General features: G+C 55.3%; 1 protein-coding gene across 8 annotated transcripts in view; it reads right to left on the reverse strand.

Annotated features, from left to right (window-relative positions):
- Positions 1-4,552: 4,552 nt before the first annotated feature.
- Positions 4,553-23,146, reverse strand: part of TLE3 (TLE family member 3, transcriptional corepressor) — a 48,193-nt gene continuing 29,599 nt past the window's right edge. For 2 of the 8 annotated variants that reach the window (XM_055536855.1, XM_055536850.1), the window contains exons 7-20: positions 21,070-21,274; positions 19,503-19,519; positions 15,539-15,658; positions 14,584-14,634; positions 13,831-13,983; positions 13,301-13,433; positions 12,568-12,752; positions 11,897-11,973; positions 10,874-11,123; positions 10,262-10,509; positions 9,579-9,726; positions 8,577-8,727; positions 7,650-7,726; positions 4,553-6,595 (exon numbers count right to left, since the gene is read on the reverse strand). In XM_055536855.1, coding sequence (XP_055392830.1) covers positions 6,488-6,595; positions 7,650-7,726; positions 8,577-8,727; positions 9,579-9,726; positions 10,262-10,509; positions 10,874-11,123; positions 11,897-11,973; positions 12,568-12,752; positions 13,301-13,433; positions 13,831-13,983; positions 14,584-14,634; positions 15,539-15,658; positions 19,503-19,519; positions 21,070-21,274 — 1,923 coding nt within the window. In that variant the 3' untranslated portion in view covers positions 4,553-6,487. Of the gene's footprint in view, positions 6,596-7,649; positions 7,727-8,576; positions 8,728-9,578; positions 9,727-10,261; positions 10,510-10,873; positions 11,124-11,896; positions 11,974-12,552; positions 12,753-13,291; positions 13,434-13,830; positions 13,984-14,583; positions 14,635-15,538; positions 15,659-19,502; positions 19,520-21,069; positions 21,275-23,146 lie in introns of all 8 variants that reach the window. The other 6 variants (XM_055536853.1, XM_055536848.1, XM_055536854.1 and 3 more) reach the window with 3 other exon arrangements.

A 23,146-nucleotide genomic window follows, 5' to 3' on the forward strand; every position in this document is an offset into this window, starting at 1 on the left:
AGGAGTTCAGACACAGTGCTGGGCACAGGGCCATCGAGGGGCTCCAAGCAGAGGACTGGTAGGGACAGATGTGCAGCTTAACATCCTACACAACTGTATGCACCAGATAAGCGACCCAGGTCATGTCCATTGCTCCAGTGCACAGAACCCCGGTCTCTGCATGTCAGTTGAGGTGAGGACCTAGAGCCTGGGGCTCAACACAGGCAGTCTCAACCCTCTGGACTGCAGCTCACCCCCTAATATTTCCTCCTCCTGGCTCAGGTCAGAACCCTGGCCTCTGCAGGTCCCTCCTCCTGAGTTTCACCAGCCTGCTTGGCCTGAATCTGAGCCTGGTTTCTGCACAGGAGGGGACTGGCCAACGAGAGGCTGCAGGAATGGGGACTTCAACAAGCTGGAGTGTAGCTAGATCAGGGCAAAAGGGAGAACTAGACGGGTTGGGGGAGGGAGATGAAGGAGGATGTGCCTCTTACTCTGGGCCTTGGCACATGCTGTTCCTTCTACCTGGAACACTCTGCTCCCCACCTCCCTTGGGCACGGCACCTCTTTGTTCTTCGGGCCTTGGTTTGGCTCACTCCTTCCAAGAAGCCTTGCTCTGACTCCACTCTACTGTGTGCTGTGGCATCTTCTGGTTTGTGCCTTCACACATCTCATCCAAGTTATGGGCATTAGCATTAATCTGCTGGTATATGCCTTCCTTTTGGGCTTCCCTGGTGGCTCAGATGGTAAAAGAATCTGCCTGCAATGTGGGACGGAGAAGGAAATGGCACCCCACTCCAGTACTCTTGCCTGGAAAATCCCATGGATGGAGGAGCCTGGTGGGCTATAGTCCATGGGGTCGCTAAGAGTCAGACAGGACTGAGCGACTTCACTTTCACTTTTCACTTTCATGCATTGGAGAAGGAAATGGCAACCCACTCCAGTGTTCTTGCCTGGAGAATCCCAGGGACGGGGGAGCCTGGTGAGCTGCCGTCTATGGGGTCGCACAGAGTCGGACACGACTGATGTGACTTAGCAGCAGCAGCAGCAGCAATGTGGGAGAGCTGGGTTTGATCCTGGGTTGGGAAGATCCCCTCTAGATGGAACTGACAACCCATTCCAGTATTTTTGCCTGAAGAGGAGCCTGATGGACTACAGTCCGTGGGGTTACAGAGTTGGACAGGACTGAGTGGCTCACACACACACACACACACACACCCAACGAAGTGGCAGTTGTCAGTTTATGTGACTGTCTCCCGGCTGGCTGAGCACACTGTGGAGAGGGCAGGCATCGTGTCTTACCGACCTTTGCATCCTACACCTAGAACCATGCCTGGCATATGTTGGGGTCTCTCCATAGAAATGTTGATGGGATGGATTGGTAGATGGAAGGATGGCTGGAGAGATGAGTGGGTGGGTGAATGGATGGATGGATGAATGGGTGGCTGGTGAATGGATGGAAATATGGGTAAGATGGGTGGGTGTGTTCTAGAATGTTCTTAAGGCAGGGTACTTGTTTCCATGACTGTTGTCGGCCATGGCCCTTCCATGAGGAATTTCCTCACCAGTCCTCTTAAAGAAGAGGCAGGAATCCTCATCCCCTAGATAGTAATCCTTGAGACAGTACCGTTCAGTCCTGCCCACTAAGCGGCTCCTTCACGGAGGCTGTGGTATGGGTTTGGGGAAGGGGAGGTGTGAGTCGCAATGTCGGCTCAGGCCCTGTGACTCATGGTGAGTTATGTGGCCTTTATGGGCCTTCACTGTCCCATCTATCAAACGAGGGGCCAAGGATAGACGTCTCTTCAAATACAAGAGTTCCAGTTTTGGTGTAATATTTAAAAACACTTCACGAGTATGGTACATTTTATAGAGTACATTTCTTACTGTTGTCACAAAAACATCAAATGATGCCTAACTGTGCAAATAAAATAAGGCTCCTCATGTTTGTTTGTTATCCTTTATATTAAAAATAGTTCATTCTCCAACACTGTGTTCTTGAAAAATAAAAATGTACACCCCATCTCCATGGGAGAGTCCATGGCCAGTTTTTAATATTTAAGTCTTACCGATCACGCTTCCACCTCCAGCTCTCTGTATGTGTTCCTTGGTGCAGACCCTATGATTTAGGACAGTCACTGCCTCTGCTGGGGTCGGGGCTGCCTAGGGGTGGGGAATAGGGATGGGCAGTGACTCAGAGAGGCCTGAGAGTGAATGGCTCTGCCATTGTTACAAATGGCCTGGACATTTGCACATCATCTGATGTGACCTGAAACCACAAACTTGGTTTCTGGCCAGAAACTCTGGCTTCTGATGACCATGCCCTCTCTGTTTGTTTCAAAGATCTTGCTTTGAGCAAAGGCAGGGTGACCAAGCTGGAAGACCTTCAAAAGCCAACCCTTTCTCTGGGCTTCAGGGACAAGCCTCAGGACAGCACACTTGCCCTGAGAATCAGGATAACCTCAAGCCAGGGAAAGCTCAGCCTTTATTCACTGGTGCTGCCCTGGGTCAATGATGTCCTGGGCACTGTCTTCAGTCAGCGAAACCAGTCTAGCTGTGCGGACAAGCAAACAGGAGCACTGAAGAGTTGCAAATGCTATGATCAGTATGAGCCTGGATTTTTGCAGGAATGGTTAAGGGGTGACTTTGAAAACGGCTTGGGAAATGGGACCTCCCTCGTGGCTCAGTTGGGAAAGAATCGGCCTGCAGTGCAGGAGTCCCCCTGCAATGCAGGAGTCCTGGGTTCGATTCTTGAGTTGGGAAGGTCCCCTGGAGAAGGAAATGGCAACCTCACTCCAGTATTTGTGCCTGTGAAATCCCATGGACAGAGGAACCTGGCAGGCTACAGTCCATGGGGTTGCAACTGTCAGACACAACTTAGCAACTAAACCACCACAGGAAAATGGTATTGAGGTTTTCTGCTACTTTGTTGATGAGGAGGTAGGGGCAATCTTGGGGGATTAGAGACAGAAATTGGAGTGTGTACAGTATTTGGGTTCCTCCCCAAAGATTCGAAGAGGCCTCCCAAACCTTCAAGTGCAGAGGAATCATCTGCAGAGTCGCGAGAGGTGGATATGGCAGTGGATATGGCTTTAGTAGGGCTGAGTCGGGGCTGAGGTTCCGTAAAGTGGAAAGTGCAAGAGGGGAGCGGTGGTGGGGTGGGAGGCAGTAGCGAGGCAAAGACAAGCATGCACAGTGAGAGGCTCGGGGTGGAGAGGCTTGTGAGCGTCTTTGTGTCAGGACAGCCGCAGCGGGGACAGGCAGGGTGGAGGCACCAGCACTCAGAGCCGAAGGATGTGTTCCCAACTGCACTTTCACAGGTCAGGTGTCTCTCCCTGGCCTCCACTGGGAGCTTCCGGACCCGAAGTGAGTCTTGGTCGTCTCCCCATGCTCAATTGTGCCCAGAACCTCTTGGTAGAAGAGCCTTTCTGAGATGGTCTCCCCTTCTCAGCAATGGGCCTCACATTGGCCTTCACTCCCAGGAGCCAAGAGTGGAGGGGAGCATTCTGAGACATTCTTCCCTTCTACCCACTGGGACCTGTGACCCTCAGGTACAGAGAGAATGTTCTGGCCAAAGACTCCCCCATTTGGCCCCGCTAGCCCTCTGCTGTGATGATCAGACTTTGACAAGCAAGGAAAGCGTGGTTCAAAGGGGTGTTCCTTTACTCGTTTGTGCCACCAGTACAAGACAGAGACGTCAGCCAAACATAGCTGCAGAAGGGCCTTCTTCCTACATGCTGGAAGCTTCTCTTCTGCAAGCCTGACAGGAAGCCCAGCTCCAGCTAAGTGACCCTGGTACGTGCAGTCCAGCTGTCCTTTCGAGGCTTAGAATAAAGGCTGCTCTATCTGGATGGTCACTCCTTTTTTCAAATGTTCAATCCCCTTTCTTGAATGAAATAACAGCAGGCAATTGTTTTTGTGTGCTCATTTGCAGTGACTTTAGCAGGAGTTGGAAACCACATTAGCCCCACATTCTGGAGATTTAGCTCATGGCTGCGTGATGCCCAGGAACCTGGGAACCACCACCCCAGGCCAGTCCTGCACCCCCAAGGGCACTGCCCCCATTTCCTCTCTGTAAACCCCGCCTAAGTGGGGTTGCCCCACAGCATCTGAAGTTAAGCTTAAAAAAGAGGGTAGAGGTTTTCAGGGTCCTGATGGTCATAGACACTTTGCAATTTCTCCGCAAGTTCACCCCTTTTCATCTTTTTCTGCAAAGAGTTGGGCAGTGGCAGCTACACAGGACATCGGTGTTAACTGTGGACTTCGCCTCTGGGAACTGCCCTGAGGAGACCCCCCCCACCCCACCCCGCCTTAAACTGGGGAGACAGCACAGGGCTGCAGTCATGGAAACACTCCCTTTTTAACTGTCCTGCATGATCACTTTCTAGGGGTGTGGGGGCAGCATGGGAACACTTTAAAAAAAGAAGCACTCACATTTATGGATAACAAAGGAAATCACCCAGGACGTGGGGTAGACAGCACCCCACCCCTCTTCTTGGGGGTGTGGGGGGGGGGGAGAATGGAGATAAACTACTGGGGTGGGGCAGGGGGAGGAGGAAGAATTAAAACGCAACAATCAAACCTTTAAATAGTAACTTTTAAAAATATAAAAACAGGTCATTACAATGACTTTTCATTTTCTTTTTTTCTTCAGGAATCAATTTGTCTTCTACCCTCGCCTTCCCTTGTGGCAAGAGCCTTAACAACAGGTGGTGGCTAAGCATCCGAGACCCAGAGAGAGAGAGAAACTGAGAGAGAGGAAGAGAGAGACAGACAGACTCTGGACACCCTTCCCCAACCTCAGACAGGTTAGGGCACCCACCATGCCCTTCTCTTCAGCCTCCAGAGCCAGGTAGGGGGAGGGGCTCACCTGGGAGCAAGAGCATTGGAGAGGGGTTCACTGGGAACCCCCCTTCCTTTTCACCAGACAGGATCACACATTAGAAAATAACCCATAAAAATGCAGTATAAAAATTATCTTCCATATGCTACATCCATGGAGAGCCCACCACCAGGACTCATAACGGCCTTTAGCTTTTCCTTAAGAAAAAAAAAAAAAAGACCAAAGGAAAAACAAAACAAAAAACAAAATCCTAATACCTCAGAACATTTTGGTACCAAAAAGTGGCACCCACAGGAGCTGATATTCTACCTGTAAGCTGTTTGGGCTCCTAAGAGAGACAGGAAGCCAGGAGAAGTCAGCACGGTGCACCCCCAGCCCAACCCCAAGTCCCCTCTCCCCGCTGCCCTGCCTGGGGTTGGGGGGCAGGGAGATCAACCTTAGACTCCGTCCTGCAGGCTAAATACACATTTTCCCTCTAAGGAGAGAGTAAGGGGTCAGAGGCAGGAAAGTGGGGAGAAGGCATTTTATGAAAGGACATCACTTCTAATTCTTTTTATTCAAATTAAAAAAAAAAAAAGCACCCACATCAGTTGCTATTTTTTCTCTGGTAGCTCCCTGAGCTGAGTTGCTATGCGTTCTTCTAACTTTGTGTCCTTTTCAGGTTGTGTCCGAAGATTAAGTAGGGCTGGAGACAGAGTGCCTTTGAACTTCCATTTCTCATCACGACAACCAAGTGTGCACCAAAGAGAGATGGAGGCGGGGGTGGGGTGGGGGAGACAGACAGGCAGCTTCAGACACTCGAGAGGGGAGCCAAAGGGCTAAGAGGCAGGTGGAACTCAGGAGGCCACAGAAAAATTCACCATGTTTCTGCTGCCGTCAGCCTGGGCGGGCACCCGTCTCAAGCTCTGCCTGTCCGTCAGTCTGTCTGGAGCTGGGTCCTGACATGCCTTAAGACGATTCCCAGGTCCACATGGAGACATACTCACCCAGGGGGTACCTGATGGCTGACCTGGCCGCCAGCCGTACTGCCGCTCCTCCACCCAGGAGTCTTCTCCCTCTCCCACTCCCCTCTCCATTCTGCCCCCCTCCCTGCCTCCCCTTCCCAGATGGGAACTTCTGTTTAAAAAAAAAAAAAAGCCACCACCACGAGTGGATTACGAATACAGCAGGCGAAATACACGGCTGGCATTGCCGGTGGGAAGGGGCCTCCTCCCCCACTGACCAGTCCGAGATAGGAGTCTGTTATTTACACTTTTCACAAACCTTGTGCGCTGCACAATTGGGGAACGTGAAACCCTCCCCCACTCCCTGGTACAAACGTGTGGTCCACACTCCAGTGTCCCCGGGCCGGGGCAGGAGGACACATCAAAAGAAAGGGGAAGGGAAAAGATTCATGAGGGTGTATGTGGAGAGCCGGAGCCACGAGCCTCCAAATCTACGTGCAGCCTCTGCCAGCATCGTTATGGGAGGAGGAGGAGGGGAGAAATCCATCGGAGTCCGTGAGACACAGGAGTCCGTGCCCAGGAGTCCCGGCCGTGACGGGCGCGCCCTCTCAGCCCGCCAGAGCGTGGTGCTGGGCCGCTCGCTGCCCGTCCTCCGTGTCTGCGGGGTCTCCCTGGCACAGCCGAGTCTGTGTCTCCCAGAGCTTGACAGCCCCGTCACAGTCCTTGCTTAGTAGATGACCTCATAAACCGTGGCCTTCTTGTCACCAGAGCCCGTTACGATATATTTATCATCCGCCGAAATGTCACAGCTCAAGACTGACGAGGATTCCTTAGACTGGAGGAGGAGAGAAAGGACAGAAATTCACTCTTTGGGGGTACTCAGCGCTCTCTTGGTACTCGTGGAATTCACCCGCCCTCTGCCCACCCTGGAGAGCACGCTGTGAGGCCTTCAAACACACCCCTTCCCATTAGTGGGGCCCCTTCTGCCTGCTTCCCCATAAGGAAAAGCTCATTAACTGGGCCAGATGTGATCTTTACAGTCAGCTCCGAGCAGCAAAACACAACACTTGAGTGTGAGCTTTGCATCCTGAGTTTACAAATAGGAAGAAGCGTTTCTGAGCTGAGAGCAGGTGCCAGTGGGCCAGACCCTCAGTCTGGTAAGCTAAAAAAAAGGACTCGCGCCTAAGTTTTGAATATCCAGTGTAACTAGAGACTCTTGAAAGTTACATGCGTGATGCACCAGATGCCAGAATTCCAAACTGCATCAAGAGAGTGTCTTACTGGCTCTGAAAGAGACTGTGTGTGACTGTGTACGTGTGCAAGACTGTGTGTGTGTGTCTCTCTCTGTGTGTGAGTGTATATGAGTGAGCGAGGGAGAGTGCAGTGTCAGGCCCCAGGCTTTGAAAACCCACACACACAAAAAGCCTCTTCCCTCTCTCACACCTCCTTCTGGATCCTTCTCTGGCCCCATACCTCTCTCCTTATATTGAAGTGTTGAGATGGAAAATGAACTTACTTTAATACCAGACAACACTGCTTAGAAAAAAAAAGCTGCCCAGTTTGCTCAAATGCCCGGTGCACCTCCTGTGAGGACTCAGTGTGCAGGCCAGAGCCAAGAGCATGTTTTTATTCCTCCTTGCTCTAGAAATCCTACAAGAGCCCCTGCTAAAAGCCCTCATTCCAATCGGTCAGATGCCACTAGCAGCAGAGTATGGGTCCCACTGATGTGCCCAAGTCCAAACCCTCGCTGCTGGAGAAGCCGTCTTGGACCCCCAGCAGGTAGGGGTCAGGGCAAGTCCTGCTCTGCCTCCCCCATCCCTGCCCCGTCACCGTGGCCAGGCCCGGACTCTCAGCAGAATCAAGAGGGGCACTTGGAGGGCAGGTAGTACCTGGAATATGCTGGCTCCATACGGAGTCCTCCAGGCGTTGAGAAGGTTATCTTTCCCAGTGCTCACAAACCACTTGCCTGCAGGCAAAGGAAACATCAGGTTGTGGGCTGCTGCCTTCTAAAGCAAGACCCGCCCCACATGGCCAGCTACCATGGAAACGCGGTGTGACCCGCTAACTAGTGCTGGGCTGACTCTTCCCTTGTGAGAAGCGTTTTGTAATCAAGACATACCACACACACATGGACACACATGGACACTCAGATACTGCCTTTCTCTGCAATCAAGGGGAGGGGTGGACAGGCTGGGACAGAGAAAGGCAGGATCTGCAGTTAATCACAGGGATTACACTTCGCCAGAAGATTCTTTTTAAAGCCACTAAGCTCAACTGACCCATCTCGATTCTACTACTGAAAGATGGCAGGAAGTACTGGGGATGGCGAAGCTCCAAGCAGCTAGAGATCCAGCCAAAGGTGGTGGGTCTCTGCAGGCACGCCACCAGAGCTTTGCCTGCGTTAAAGCTCCAGGGTTCCCAAAGCCCTGGGGGGTGCCTGCTATTCCTGGTCCATAAAGACCTGTTGGGGCTCAGAGAGGCTGGGACTGTCCTAAGCTGCACGGCTAGTCAGTGGGCCGGCACATACTCCAGTCCAGAGCTGTGGCCACCAAAGCCCATGGTCCAAACCACCTGTAGGCAGGTGCTCTGCTCCTGCCCCAGGCCAGCAAGGTCTGGCTCTGGCCTGGTGTCACAGGTGCTTGGTACCCTGTGGCAGTACCTGCATCCTCAGATGCGGGGCGGGATGGGGGTATTGGTCTGGGTCAGGAGGCTGGTTCTGAGACCATGCTCACTTAGGGGGGCTCTGGCCCTTCTCTAAGCTCTGAGCTGCATCCCTGCACAGAGGGCTGGCCAGGCTCCCACTCCCCCAGGCTCACCGCAGTAGGCGAACTTGAGGGATAGCACGCAGCTCTCGTGCAGGTGCAGCTGGTACTTGTCGGGCTTGGTGTGGTGCAGCACCTCCACGTTGCTGCTCTCCATGCCCACGGCCAGCCACTCCCCAGTGGGGCAGTAACCCAGTGAGAAGATCTGCAGGGGAGGGGAGGACAGAGATCAGCATCCTCCAAAACCATGGCGGCGGGGTGCCGGGGGCGGTGCGGGGAGGACAGGAGGAGGGAGAAGAGGGGCACTCCTCCACGGCCCTGCTCAGGAACCCTGTGGGCTCAGAGTCTTACCGACTCCCTCCCCCAGCACCTCCCCACCTGCCATGTGCAATGCAAAGTCCCCCTCTCTCCCCCTCAAGGGAATAGGATCTCATGTTTTATCCCCAATCAACTTCCCAGGTGAGGAAGCTGAGGCTCAGAGAGGTTGCTGACTCTAAAAAGTAAAGCGGCAGAGCCAGGATTCAAACTCAGAGGTGACACAGACATTTCACTTTCAAAGTTATTCTCTCAGTGACTTTTACCTTTCCTTAAGAAAAATATGAGTAAATAAAACAATAATGTATTAAACGTGCAAGATTAAAATATTAACACAAATAATACAATAACAAAAAGTAATAATACTTAGCATTTATGGAATGCTTTCTATAGCCAGGCTTACAGCCAAGGCTTTCAGAGGGACCATTGCAGGTACTCACACCAGACCCATGAAGTAGCTATGACTATTCCCATCCCATGAATGAGAAAACTGAGGCCAAATGCTCAATGGCAGAGGACCTGGGAATCAAGGGGCAAGTGCAACCAACTTCAAAGCCTTGTGGATTCTGCTTCATGGCCACTTCCTCCAGGAAGCCTTCCTAGATGACTCAGCTTGGTCTCAGGTCCATTTGTAATGACTACGTGTGAGGACCCCTTGGTCCCCTGAACCAGCTACTGAGACCCAGGGAGGGAAGGCCCCACGCTGCTCCAGTGGACGGTGAGGGGGTCTCAGGCGCACACCTGGGAGGTGAAGTCGTGCTGCTGCAGCTGCCGGCCCTCCCGCAGGTCCCAGGAGCGCACGGTGTTGTCCAGGCCTCCCGTCCACAGCTTGGTGCCGTCATGGGAGATGTCTATGCAGCTGGCCCCGTCCGTGTGGCCCTGGAACTGCCTAGGAAGGCCAGGCAGGGATGAAGGTAAGCCCTAGGGAAGCACTGACTGCTATGTTGACAGCTGTCCCAGGGAGACGCCAACTCTGCCCCAGCAGAACGGGAAACTCGAGGGCCATGGTCCCTCAGGGCTCCTCTCCCACTCGAGCGTCTTGGCCAGGGTCAGTACTTGCATGAGGTCACAGGGAGGCAGGACTCAGACCCAGCAGCTTTGCTCCCGAGGCCCCACACTTAAGCTCCTCCAAACCAGTCTCAACGCCGCCTCTTCTCCCCACATCTCTGCGTGTCTCAACTTATCTGAGTTCTGCCCTGCCAGGTCTGCTCCAGGCCCCCTCTCTCCGGAGCCTGGTGCAAGCTCCTGGTCCACAGAGCCCTCCCGCCTCTGCTGGGCACCTAGTACAAGCCGTCCTTTCACCTGGGTGCCCTCGCCTGTGCCACCCTGGCCACCCCACAGCACCTTAGACCAGCTGGTCGCAGCCACAACGCCAGCACGGCCTCCCCGGGGCGAGGACACCCCTGCTCCCTCCCGTGCCTCACCTGACCAGCGTCTGGTTGTGCAGGTCCCACACGGCAATGTTCCCATCACTGCAGCAGGAGAAGCAGACTTTGGCATCAGGGCTGATGGCCAGGGCGTAGCAGGCTGGGGCCGAGGACGTCAGCTCAGCCTTGATGCGGGGCGTGGGCGAGGCCAGGTCCCAGATGGTGAGCGTGCTGGCCTCGCCGCCCACGATGAGCGTGCGCCCGTCGGGGAGCAGCTTGCAGGAGCGGATGTAGTTGTCCCTGTTCTGAAGGGGGAGGGGGCAGTGCTCAGCGCCACCCACCTCTCCTCCAGGGGACCAGGAGAGTCACATCCAGCAACACCGAGCACCCTCGCCGCATCTGCTCACTTCCTGCCCTTAATCGCGGCTGCCAGGCCAACCCCACTGCTCACTTGTGACTTTTTAAACTTTCATTTCTTCACAGACCCCTGAAGACCAGCATCATCTCCCCTTACAGACAACGAAAGCAGGGCTCAGAGAGGTTTGCCAGGTTGCCCAAAGTCGCTCAGTCGATACAGGGCTGTGCCTGGCCAGGTCAGTGGGGTGCTGCCCCAGGCCCCAGCTCTCCTATAACAGCTAGAAGGGATGCCCGCAGCCCTGGGATCCTCACCAGGCAGTCCAGCTGGGAGATGGGGCTCTTGCTCCCTGGCTGGCTGATGTCCCAGATCTTCACGCAGCCCTTGCCTCCTGTGTAGACGTGGCGCGTGGGGTTGCTGATGGTCACCGCACACACCACCTCCCCGTGGCTGAGAGTGTTGATCTGCCGGGCGTGCCTGGGGATGCCAGGGCCTGCCAGGGCGTCGTGGGGGAAGGGCACGGGCTGCATCTGCCCATCAGCGCTCACATGGAAAGAGTAGGCTCTGAAAGGGGGAGAACCATGCTTCTGCCATCTCCAGTCCTCTAACAGTTTCTCCTACCTGGCCCTAACCCCTGCCTGGCCTGCCTGCCTCCAGGTGTCCCCGCCCTCATCTTAGGAAACCTGGTAACCCCAACCTCCTTGACCTGGTTCCACCAGGGCAGAGACAGCTTCATAGTTCTGCCTTGACTTCTGCCCCTGCTTATAGATCCTCGCTCCAAACCACGTCACGGACCCCTCATTGCCTTGAACACCCTTTCCCGCCATCTATACAATCCCTAGCACTCTGACCCCAGAAAGGGCCCAGCTTGAATGCCACCCCTCCTCTAGGAGCCAGCAGTATTAGGGAAGAAAATCTGCTTGCTCCCCGTCCCTGAATGAATCACAGAGCACACATCAGAGCCGGGGGTGAGCCAGTGGAGTCTGCCTGCTGGTTCAGGTCATAGGCGTGCCAGCTGCGGCTAGAACCCACAGGAACCCCCAGGGCAGGGAAGATCCATGGCATCTGGTTGGGAAGCCCAACATGTGAAATGTTCCTCCCCTCTCAGAGCCCAGGGATCACCACCTCAACCCCAAACCTTCTCCTTCCCCTCTCAGAGGGAGCCTGGGGGCGATCAGGAGTGCAACCAGGCAGCCATCAATGGGATTGCCCCAGGGGCACCTCTAGAGAGGCAGACACCTTTCCCCAGGAGAGGCCCATAGGGGCAGGGGATGGGTGGGTGGGTGGTGTGCTCTCTGCCCTCCCCAACAAGCAGAAAATAAGTAGTCATGGCTTACGGTTTTCCACCAGGAATGGAGGCGAGGCTTGAGGGCAGGCCTGTGGCCCGCATGGGGGGGTGAGGGTCAAAGCCAACCTGTAAGGCAAGACAAGGCCAGCCCTTAGTGAGGGGTGCCGCCCTCTGTCCCCCTACTATACAACGCCCCAACCCCAGCTTCCTCCTCCACCACGTCCTGTCCCACCAGCACCACGCTGCCTCTTCAGAGCCCAAGATGGCTGAGCAGAGCAGAGCCCTTGTTCCAGCGACAACACAGGCCCAGGCCCCCTCAGTAACAGCAGACGCACCTTGGTATAACACGTGTGCAGCCCCATGGGCCAAGGCCCTGCCTCGTGAAATCTCCTGACTCACCATGGGAGTCCCACCCCAGAGCGCCCAGAGAGACAGGTGCCAGCCCCGCTTCCCAGATGGAAAGGGGCAGCCCAGGGCGGCTGTTGGTTGAGGTCACGTGGTGACAAAAGGGCAGGGGGTGGGAACCAGGTCTGTGACCCCAAGAGTGTTCCCTTCTGGTTCCTCATGAACACTCTCCCCCAAGGAGCTGCCTGTCACTGGACCCAGAGGGCACCCCCTGCATGCAGGACGGGTCTCTCTACCCGCCTCCATTCCCCTCTCACTCCTTGCCCAGCCCCCCAAAAAGGAGCCAAAAGGTCTACGTACAGCTCCAAAGCTCACCATTGGCGATCGGCCGTAGGCGGCGGCGGCGGCGGCTGCAGCCGCGCTCATCTGGGGCGGGATGTTGTGGAGGCCTGCGTAAGCGCTGGGGCTGGTGAGGGAGCCATTCATCTCGTGGTGGCTCATCATGGCAAAGGGCGCGGCGTAGGAGCTGGTGATGGAGATGGGTGTGCGCAGGGCCGAAGCTGCAAGGAGGCGGACGTAAGCCTGGACGTACCGCCAAGGGGAGAGGGTCCCACCCCCTCCATCCAGGAAAAGCGCAGGCCACCAGGTTGCCTCTGGCTCAGAAGCAATCTTTCCTGTCTTCTCAAGCTATCCACTCCAGGCAGTCCTCCTGGGCTGAGCTCACCTACCAGAGATCCCCACATTCACAGCCCAAGAAGGTTTGAGGTGAGAGATGTGCCCACCTTTTTTTTTATAGAACAAGATTCAGAGGCCCTGAGAAGAGCATTTTTCAGAATCTCACAGAACTAACAACAAAGGCAGACAGACACTGATGGTGTCCCGAGCTGTCTGAAGCTCCATCCACACGCTGAGCTCAACAGTGGCCCCAGTAAGCCCTGACACGAGTGCTGAAGCAGCAGGCGTTCACCTCGGTGTCAAACCTGACCAAGTCCCGCAGAGACAGGCCCTGGGACAGCCTCACTCTGACTCCCTGCCTGGTGCTCTGGCCCGGGGCACACCCTCCCCTCAAGCAAAGTCAGCTCAGCCCCATTGTGCCTACCCATTATACCTATCGGGTCCATGCCTGGAGGTTTGCCTGGCATCGACCGGAGCCCCGGGGTCGTGCTGGTGCCAGGAGTTGGGGCGTCATTCCGCGGGGTTGGCGTGTTGGACTTGAGTCCAGGGGTGGAGGATTTGTCATTCTGCAAGGGGGAAACACAGACACCAAGGGAGGCTATGAAGATTCCTTTCTCCAAGAGCTAGACACCACATGAGGCCTAGTTCTCAATCTTCTGCCACACAGCCCCTTCATTCTTGCCCAGTCTTGTTTGGCAGGGACTGTGTTCATTGTTCCCATTTTACAGATGCAGCAACTGAGGCTCAGAAAGAGTAACTAAGCACAGGGTTCAGCCTGTACGTGGTAAAGCCAGGATGTGAACCCAGGCCAAGCCCCAATCCATGTGCTTTCTGCTCTACCCCTCCACCTTCTAATCAGCAGCACTCCAGGTGCAGCCCCTTTTCCAGAAACTTTTTCCCTCTGCCCCAACCCTCTCCAGCCCTCTCCTAGTCTCTGCGGTGCCAGGGGCAGACCCCACATACATGACCAAGGTCTTTGGTCTTGGAGGAGGGCGTGCTGCTGGAGGAGGCCACCGAGGCGGGGCTGGTGGGGGCATCCTTCTTCAGGCCACGGGCCTTGTCCAGCCCATTTTCAGGAGGGGAGTGTGCCGGGCTGACCCGGGGTGTCGCAGGGTCCTAAGGACACAAGTGAGGCAGAGATGTGCTAAGAGCTACGATGAGCCCGAGTCTTCTCTGGTCCCAAGGGGAGGCCACCAGCTCTTAACAACCTAGTCTGACCCCTCTTCATCCCAGAGACAGGGAGACTGAGGACAGAGCGGGTGGGTGGACGGGATCTGCTCAAGATCAAACATGAATTCAGGCCTCCATGCTGAGCAGCTGGCCCTCTTGACTTCGTGTAGATCCCTTCCAGCTCCTCATTCCCAGCTGAGGCTGACCCACGGGGCTCACCACCCCAAAACCCCAGGGATGGTGGGGAGAATAGAGCTGACCTAGAGGACCAGGGGAGCCGGCCCTCCACTGGGATCTTCAGGGGTCTCTCTCTCTGGAGACCCATCCTAGGAAGCCAGCATGGTAAATGACTCCCCAGCCACCAAGCAGCCAAGCCCTGTCTTCCTCCTCCTGACCAGCCTGATGCCCCCAACCCAAAGGCCTCAAACCCAGCTGGAGCTGGCGGGAAGGGCGCAACAGCAGAGACACAACAGCTCCCACCCAGGACAGGAACCATCTCCAACTCCCCACGCAGAAAGCCACCCTGAGACTGGGAACTGCCCTCACCTCATTGGAAACGTCCACCACTAGATCATCACTCTTGTCCCCGTCACTATCCTGCATGGAGAGAGAAGCCAATGAGAGGCCACGCCCACCCCAGGCTGAGCCCAAACCATCCCATTTCCACCAGCCAGGAGCTGAACCTCAGCCAAACCCCAAAGCGCACACTGTCCCCACTCAGCCCCACCAGCGGCGGCCTCCTCTTTGCTGCTTACTAGTGCAGCCTCCCGGACCCGGGGTCTTCCGGCTCCCACAGCCACCGGCAGCCTCACCCACACCTGCCCCATTATATTTCTAAGCTTCCTTTAACTTGTCCCTCTGGAGCCAGACACCTCTCTCCAGCTGGCCTGACATCCGCCATCACTTGTACGTGTACTGGTCTCGTTCCATCATTTCCATCATGGTGTGGGAGGGGTGATTAGCCTCATCTCCCAGAAACGCAGCTAAGGCTTTGGCCGCGCAATATGCCCAAAGCCCCAGAGCAGCCAAGTGGCTGGACAGGGAGAGCTGGGCCCAAGGGCACTGGCTCCCACACCGCATTGCCCCCTGCCCTCTGCCCCAGCTCTCAACCCTGCCCAGCCTGGCACAGAACAGAAACCATGACCACCTGCAGGGTCAAAGTATGAGGGCACCAGGGATGGCACCTGGAGCAGATTCTGAGGGGGCCATGATGGTAGCACGGGGTTGCGGGTCCATCTAGGGAGGGGCCCCTAACTCTCCCCAGACTCCACAGGGCCCAGGGGGACCTCTCTGCTCACTCCCTCCTGGCTGTGGCCCATATGCTCACAGCGCACTGATCTATGCAGGCTTCCCATGCCCAGGCCACCTGCCCTCCTCAGCGGGCCACATCTCCTCCCCAACCTGTACCTGAGTCTTCCACGACCAGGCCCTGGGGCGGGGGAGGGCTCCTCCTTCAGCCCAGCTGACCCAACACAAACCCCAGCAGAGCCCCCAGACGTACGTATCGGCTCAAACTGTCCTTCTCTTCTGCTTTCCGCTTCTTGGCTTCCATGCTGTAGTCTGCAGATCCCCGGTGCTTCTCACTAGCTCGCAGGCTTTCCGAGGGCGACACTGAGTTATTCTGGAAGCAAGGAGGAGACTCAGTGTGAACATTTCATTCGCGCATCGATATAGCTCAGTGGGGTGACCCGGAAGGTCAGTTGAGGTGTCGTGTGTGCCCTGTAGGTCTTGGCTCCATCAGAGCCTCACCAGGGAGGGACGCCCTCCCAACTCCCCAGATTTGGTTCCTCTGGGAGAGGCCCTGAGAGCATGACAATTCTCTTTTGTAGCAATGCTGCTGCTGTTAGATAATTAACCTTGCAAGAGCCACTGGCCTCTGGCCTATTAGCCTGTGCGCTTCATGAAGGCGGGGGTTGCACCTATCTCCTTTTCTACCCCTCTGTGCTCAAAGAATGGATAAGCTGAATTTGTGCAGAGTCTTGAAGACGGATCTGAGCCGACAAACTGGGGCTATGCACAATACCTCATCTGCTAAACCTGACAGGAAGAGGGGACCGACAGGCAGGGGAACTGCCAGGTGCCAAGAGGTCTCCCCAGTGTAAGTACGCAACGGGGCATTTTGTGTGAATGCCCTTCCCTGATGGCTTGGCCTCCCGCAATTTTAGAGAGAAACACCAGGGTTGCAATGAAGCAGAAAACACAATGTCATGAAGCCTCTCCCTCTGAAGATGGGAAAAGGCATAGAGGGCAGGTAGAATTCCCCTCCCCTCTGTGATGACGGCCAAGTCCAGGTCCTGAGACGATGGAAAACGTGCCCAAGGTCCCCCAGGAGGAGGCAACTTGAAGAAAACCCGAGGTTTTTATGCCTGGAAAGAACTAATGAGTTCTCCCTTCAACTACAAAGCAAGTGAGGATGAGAAGAGTTTGGAATTTAAGGCCTGGGAAGAGGGAAGGTGGGCTAACAAGGTGAGGCAGGAGAAACAATGCCAGTGGGTCTGAGGATGGAGCAGTCTTGGAAGTTGAGAGCTTCTCTCAGAGAAGGACTCCAGCTGGTGGTGCGATGGGTGAGTAGGAACGACAGGCGTCACGTGGCCTCCAACAGCAGGCTGGAAGCAGGCAGGGAGGTGCGATGGGCAGGGGTACCTGCCAGCAAACCTCTGTGCCAAGGGAAAGACACCAGAACCCCCTCTAGGGGACACTGAGGTTTGTTCCTTACTAAGACACTACACTGGTGTCTCAGTGGTAAGAATCCACCTGCCAACGCAGGAGACACAGGCTCATCCGCCGGGTCAGAGAGATCCCCTGGAGAAGGGCATGGCAACCTAGTCCAGGATTCTTGCCTGTAGAATCCCATGAAGGGAAGGAGCCAGGCAGCTACAGTCCGTGGGGTCGCAGAAGAGTGGGACACGACTGAACGACCAAACAGTAACACAACAAGAGACTGCACTGCACCTTCCCCTGCCTCACTCGGCACCTTCTGCTGTGCACCTGCCCTGGATCAGGCCTGAGGCTGGATGCAGGTGTGGATGAACGAACAAGATGCAGTCCCTGCCCTCCAGCAGCTGACCGCCCAGCTGGGGCAGGGCGGGGAGCAAAGTCCAGTCCATCCTCGTCCCCGTGCCCAGGGGTGTGTGACAAGCCTACATGGGGACCTGCAGAGATGTCTCCTCAAAGGCGGAAGCCTTCCAGAGGCAGATGGAAAGTCTCCCCACTTCCCCCAGAGGCAGGGTCTGGCGTTCTGCGGGGAGCGGTGCGGGAAGGAGCCACAGAACTTCATTTCCTCCCCTAAGCCGGTTTCTGGGCAGCCCTTCCCTGCCAAGCTTCTGCCCGAAGCAAATTAAAATGGCAGAGTTATCAAGCCTTGAAGAAAATATGGAGGTTATAATGGAAGTGCAGCTTCAACCTTCCCTGCAGCTGGGCAGGCGCGGCAGCGATGCGCGCACAGCCGCAATTCAATTAGCCGCGGCGAGCGCCGGCAGAAAAATCACTGTCATTTCATTTCCTCCAACGGCGGCCACCCCGTGCTAAGCAGAAACGCTCCCAGCCCCTCTGCTCTTGCGCGGGTAGCAAGGAGAGGGGGGCGTGCGGCCGCTCGTGTTTCTCCCCGCGACCCAGGCCGCGGCTCCGAGAACAGCGGGCTCTTTCTTCTGCAGTCAGCTGCAAAGCCTCGCTGCTACCGGAGGAGAGTCATGTCAGGCGTTTAGCGGCATCGATCCAGCCCGCCTCTGGCTGGCAGGCGGCCAAAAAACTAAGTATTTTTTATTGCTTCGGCTAGGCAAGGAAATATGAATGAAGCTACCTCTAATTGGACTCCAGACTAACCCCTCCGGGACAGCTTCCAGCCCGGCCAGTCGGCCCCCCTCCCACTCCGACACGGCCCTGTCTTTCCTGCCGGGGCCTCATCTGTTGACAACCTGGTTTCCAAAGGGCTGATTACGTTCGTTTCCACTTCCCCCGACACCATGGCTGCGCGCACACGTGTGAGCCCCTACCGCCTACCCCCAGGGCCGGCCCACAGCCCTCCGGAGCAAGGACGGTGACCCTATTCATTTCCATTGAACTCTCCAGGGGCCCCTCTGCCCTGTCTCAACATCGGCGAGCACTGTGAAGAGCCCCGATCTTGGGGGCTCCTCGTGGGATTCTTTAGCAGAAAGCATTCATAGAGAGGGCGCAAAGCCAAGGCCAAGAGAGATGAGGATGACGACGTGTGAAGGCAGTGAAGGGATTGAGCAGCCACTGCTCTCTGTGGCAAGTCCGTGGTAAGCAGGTAAGCTGGGTCCTGGGTCCTGTGCTAAGTGGGGTCTTCCTAACTAAGGAGAGAGGCTGGCTGAGCAGGAATATTCCCATATTACAGATGGAGAAACTGAGGCTGGGAGAGGCCGAGAGGGCTACCCAATGCCCCATGAAGCCGGGACCAGGCTGAGCCTTGAGGTGTCTAGCCCAGCCCTCTTCCTGTCTAGGTAAACTACCTCTCCAAAAATGCCACCTCCTGGGATCAACACGAAAGCAATCAAAATGGATTTGCAGCTTCAGCTGTTCCTTTCTTATGCACCTAGCCATTCCTGGGCCCAAATGACCTGGATTTCTGAGCACACAGGCGAGAGCCTCGGGGACGGACGTGAGCACTGCTGCTGATGGGAGGTTCAGAATCAGCCCAGTGGAGGGCTGGGGAGGGGACATGGGTCGAGATGGAGAAGCCACCCGAGGAAGCTGCTGTTTAGATGGTTAGTTAACTGCCTGACCTTCCAAGTCCTACTTAACACGAGGTAATAACCAAAGCCATCCTAACAGATTAGATGGCCCCAGATACAAGGACAGCGATGAGGAATAAAATAGCTTTGCTAATCGCTGGAGGATTTTTTTATCCAGACTCCACTGCGCTTATTCAGAAGGCTTATTCACTTGAAACAGAACCTCTGAGCCTCAGTGTGATCAGAAAGATTTACGGCAAATCTCAGAGCTGGCAGACACGCAGGCAGCCTGGCCTTAATGCTCGCTTGTGAGCACTTCTTAAACCAAGTTAAAGCCTGCAACAGGGAGAAACCTCAGGTGTTGGGAGGAAATAAAGACGATACAGGATCATACAGGAGACAGCCAACCTAGGGGACAGGGAGGGACTCCGGCCCCAAATGAGGGAGGGACACCAGGGTCCCGAGCTCTGGGGTCAGCCCCGTGACTCCACAACCCCCCTTGTACGACCCAGGGCTGGCCGGCTGACCTCTCCAGTAATCACCTCTTATATAAAAAGGGGGTTAGTTACAGCTCACTTAGCCCAAATCTTCATTTGACAAACGATGGCCCTAAAGCCTGGAGAGGTAAAAGCTTGCCCAAATGAAGGCCAATCAACAGGTGACGACAGCTCTTATTTCATGACAACACCCGGCCACGCCCAGGAGCCCACACAGGGTACCCCAAGCACCCTGCACCCCAAACGCGCCCACAGGCCCCAGAGTGCCAGCACTTACCGCACTGGAGTCTCTCTCTTCAGGGACAGAAGGCCAGGAAAGGAGGAGGGTCAGGTCCCACAACACAGAAAAACAAAAAGCAAGGTCAGTCTCGTCCAGCTGGCTTTTATGCTTTGCTAGTTCACGGGTTTTAAAATGGGCAGTGGCCTGGCTCCCTGAGTCACCCCGGGTCAGCCAAGGCAGAGCCATTAGGTGACGTCTCTCAGTTTGGAAATTAACCGCCCCAATTCCATCGCTTCGCCGGGCCACCAGGCCTGGGTGGGGCTGCAGGGGGCTCTGTGGCCTAGCTCTCCCTGCCATGCTGAGAAGGGTGCCAAGATTACTGGTCAGCAGTTTTTAAAGCCACGAGCCTGGGAAGGATCGTGCTATGTAAAATATCCATAGGATCTGAGAGTTGAGAACATTACTGTTATTTTTTTTTTAATTAATTATAGGAGTGGTTTTTTAGTATGGTGGCGTTTGTATCACCCTTCTCTGTTTCTTTGCCAAGAAGCCCCTGGAAGCAGAGGCCTCTGATTATCTGCCCAGTCAAGCACTAGCTCCCTGGTCTTCCTGTCTGCTGCGGACAGGCCCTCTTCCTCTGCCAGGAGGATCGTCCTAAGGCAGAGACAAAAATCTTAGTCTCAGTTCCCAGGACCTGCTACCACTCCCCAGCCCCGGCCTGGGCAGGATGTGACACTCCAAGGCCCTCATGCCCATGAGGCATTGGCATGTGCCCCAGTGAAATCTAAGCATAAATCAAACCATCACATGGTACACCTTGAATGTGATGTTATGTGTCAATTACGTATCAAAGCTAGAAAAAAACATCTGAGGGCAGACCACACAAAGTGGTCCTGTTTGCAAAGGGTCTGCTAGGAAGCCAGGCCCTTTCCCATCCTGATAAAACTAAGCCCTCCTGATGCCCTACAGCTTCCTTGCGGGAAGGGCTGAGTAAAGGGTGGGGGGCGTTCTCGTTCCCCATCTTCCCAGTCCTCTCCCTGCAGCAGCATCAGCACTGTCTCCATGTAGTGTACAGCCCCCTAACAATCTTTACTTGAGCGTCAACTGGGAACCTTTTCCAAGGACCCTCTATGGGTTAAACACCTGGGAACTTGGCCTCTGTCCTCAGAGGGCTAATGATCTCCGTGAGGATAAAACGTTTTCCAGGGAAGGATAGAAGATGACGGCAACAGAGGTCTTGGGACCCCGACTCTTGAACTCCTCTGGGAATTTGGAAAAACCCTCAGCTTGGCCAGGAGGGCCGCCTGAAGGAACGGGACTGGGGCTGACCCTTGGAGAGTGGGCAGGGTGTAGCTAGGAAGACGAGAGGGTACTCTAGGATGAAAGGACCAGATGTCTTCCAGGGCAGAGCAGAGTGGGTACACCTCAGGGCCTGGGGGGTGGGCCTGGGGGATGGGGCTCTGGTCTCCATGCACCAGGAACTTCACTGATGGATGGCTCCAAGGCTTGCTAACTCCTGGTCCTCAGGTGACAGCATTCGCTGTGTCCACTCACAGCAGGGCCTCTCGAGTCTCTGCCTGCACCCCACCCCCGCCCTTGCCCCTGCCCCGGCCCCGGGTCGCACCTCTGTGGTCCAGCTCATGGTGGTTCTTCTCGTCCTTCACTGACAGGTGGGCCTGGCTGCCCAGTGCACCAAGTGCCAGCAGCCCCGAGCTGCTCCCCGTCACTGGGGGGATCCCTGGAGGCTGGAGGCCTGACGGGTGGGGTGGCAGCTGGACCGGGGGGCCGTGTGTGGCGTGGGAGAGGTGCTGCGCCTGGAGCTGCTGTTGCTGCAATGAAGTGGGTGCTGAGCACGGCCGAGCCAGCAGGGCGGCAGAGGCCTGGGCCGCCCTCTCGCTCCTCCAGGAGGCAGCAGGGGAACGCGCACCCCCCCCAAAGCTTCATCCCCAGCTCAGGCCACATGCTGTCATGCTGGAGGAAGTCTGTTAATGGACTGCAATTTAGACACAAGATTTATGATGGCAAACACCACCTCCTCCCCATCCAGGACAGAATTTCTCAATGTATGATTCCCAGCCCAAGATAAATAAAGCATGCATTTAAAAACCACAGTCATCAGGGCTCCCTCTCTGTGGAGGGTGATCCACTTTTAAGCTCCCAGCGGTCACAGTTTTGCTCATGCTTACATGCCTGCCAACGTCAGCAGCCAGCGTCTCCCACCCTTAACCCCAACCCTGGGGAAGACTCCCTAATTCTGAAGAACTCCACGCCTGTCTTACAGAGCAAGAGCAGCACACAGCAGAAGAGTCCTGGGATCAAGAAGAGTTTGAGGCCAGAGGAATGAGAACCAACGTCACTGAACAGGAGAGCGGAGAACAGGGTGAAGAGGGGGGCTTTGGAATTAAGACAGATTTGGATCCAAATCCCAGCCCTGGCACTTACTAGCTGGGTGACCTCAGGTGGGTCACAAAGTGATCTCTTAACAATAGCTAACATTTACCAGAGGGCTTTCCATGGCCCCCCTTCTCCCCTACTTTCCCCAAATCTATTATCCCCAAATTATTATCATCAATAGATGGAGAAGGAAATGGCAACCCACGCCAGTATTCTTGCCTGGAAAATCCCATGGACTGAGGAGCCTGGAGGGCTACAGTCCACGGGGTCCCAGAGTCGGACAGGACTGAGCACGCATGACGACGATGACGACCATCAACAGCAAGGGCAACAATCCCTCCTAGTCAAGGATTCTGCTCCATGGATGTCCCGAACACCTCAACCTAGCACTGGTCTCAGGGTCTTCTCTTCCCCTCGTCCCCTTGTTCTTCCCCAGGAGCCGAGACAAAACACCCTTTATCAATCTTAAGATCGTGTCAAGAACCATGGGCACTGTGCCGCTGACTACACCATGACCAAATATTTCATAGAGATTGAAACATTTCTTGGGAATGACTGGGGCCTCGGGTTATACATACGTCTTTCCTTTCAACAAGCACGAGGGGAGGGAATGGAAATTTACCGAATGCCTGAATGAATGCCTGGGCCCTTTCCAAAGCTTATCGCTGACCCTTTCAGCTACCTGGCAGAAGGGTTGTGCCCACTTTAAAGACGGCAAACTGGTACTCAGGGGCTGGAATAGGGTCAACTACCAACATCATCCAAAGAATGTTCCGAAGGAGACCCCCTGCCCCAGAGCAAGAAGAGTTTATGGGGGTGACAGAGAGCCGAAGCCTGACAAGCTCACCTGTCAATGTGAACCGTGGCTCTCTGGCCACTGCTGACAGACGACAAAATACAGAGAAGGCCCACAGCTCTGGATGCACATGCGGCTCCAAGAGGCAGTAAGTGTATCTGAGATCAGGGATTAAAAGCTTCCCAAACGGCTTACCAAGTAAAGAAACTGCCTGCAATGCAGGAGATGCAGGAGACTTAGGTTTAGTCCCTGGGTTAGGAAGATCCCCTGGTGGAGGAAATGGCACCCCGCTCCAGTATTCTCACCAGGAGAGCCCCCTGGACAGAGAAGCCTGGTGGGCTAGAGCTCACGGGATCGCAGAGAGTTGGACACGACTGAGTGTCTGAGCACAGAGCACACATTAAGAGACCTGCTCTTTCTCAACTAAACCACAAACTGCCAACCTCGTGCACCCCCAAATTCATGATCCCCACTTTGCACATGAGGAAACTGAGGTACTACACTCCTAGCC

This window comes from Bubalus kerabau, chromosome 10, assembly GCF_029407905.1.
Source record: "Bubalus kerabau isolate K-KA32 ecotype Philippines breed swamp buffalo chromosome 10, PCC_UOA_SB_1v2, whole genome shotgun sequence".
NCBI classification, from domain to species: Eukaryota; Metazoa; Chordata; class Mammalia; order Artiodactyla; family Bovidae; genus Bubalus; species Bubalus kerabau.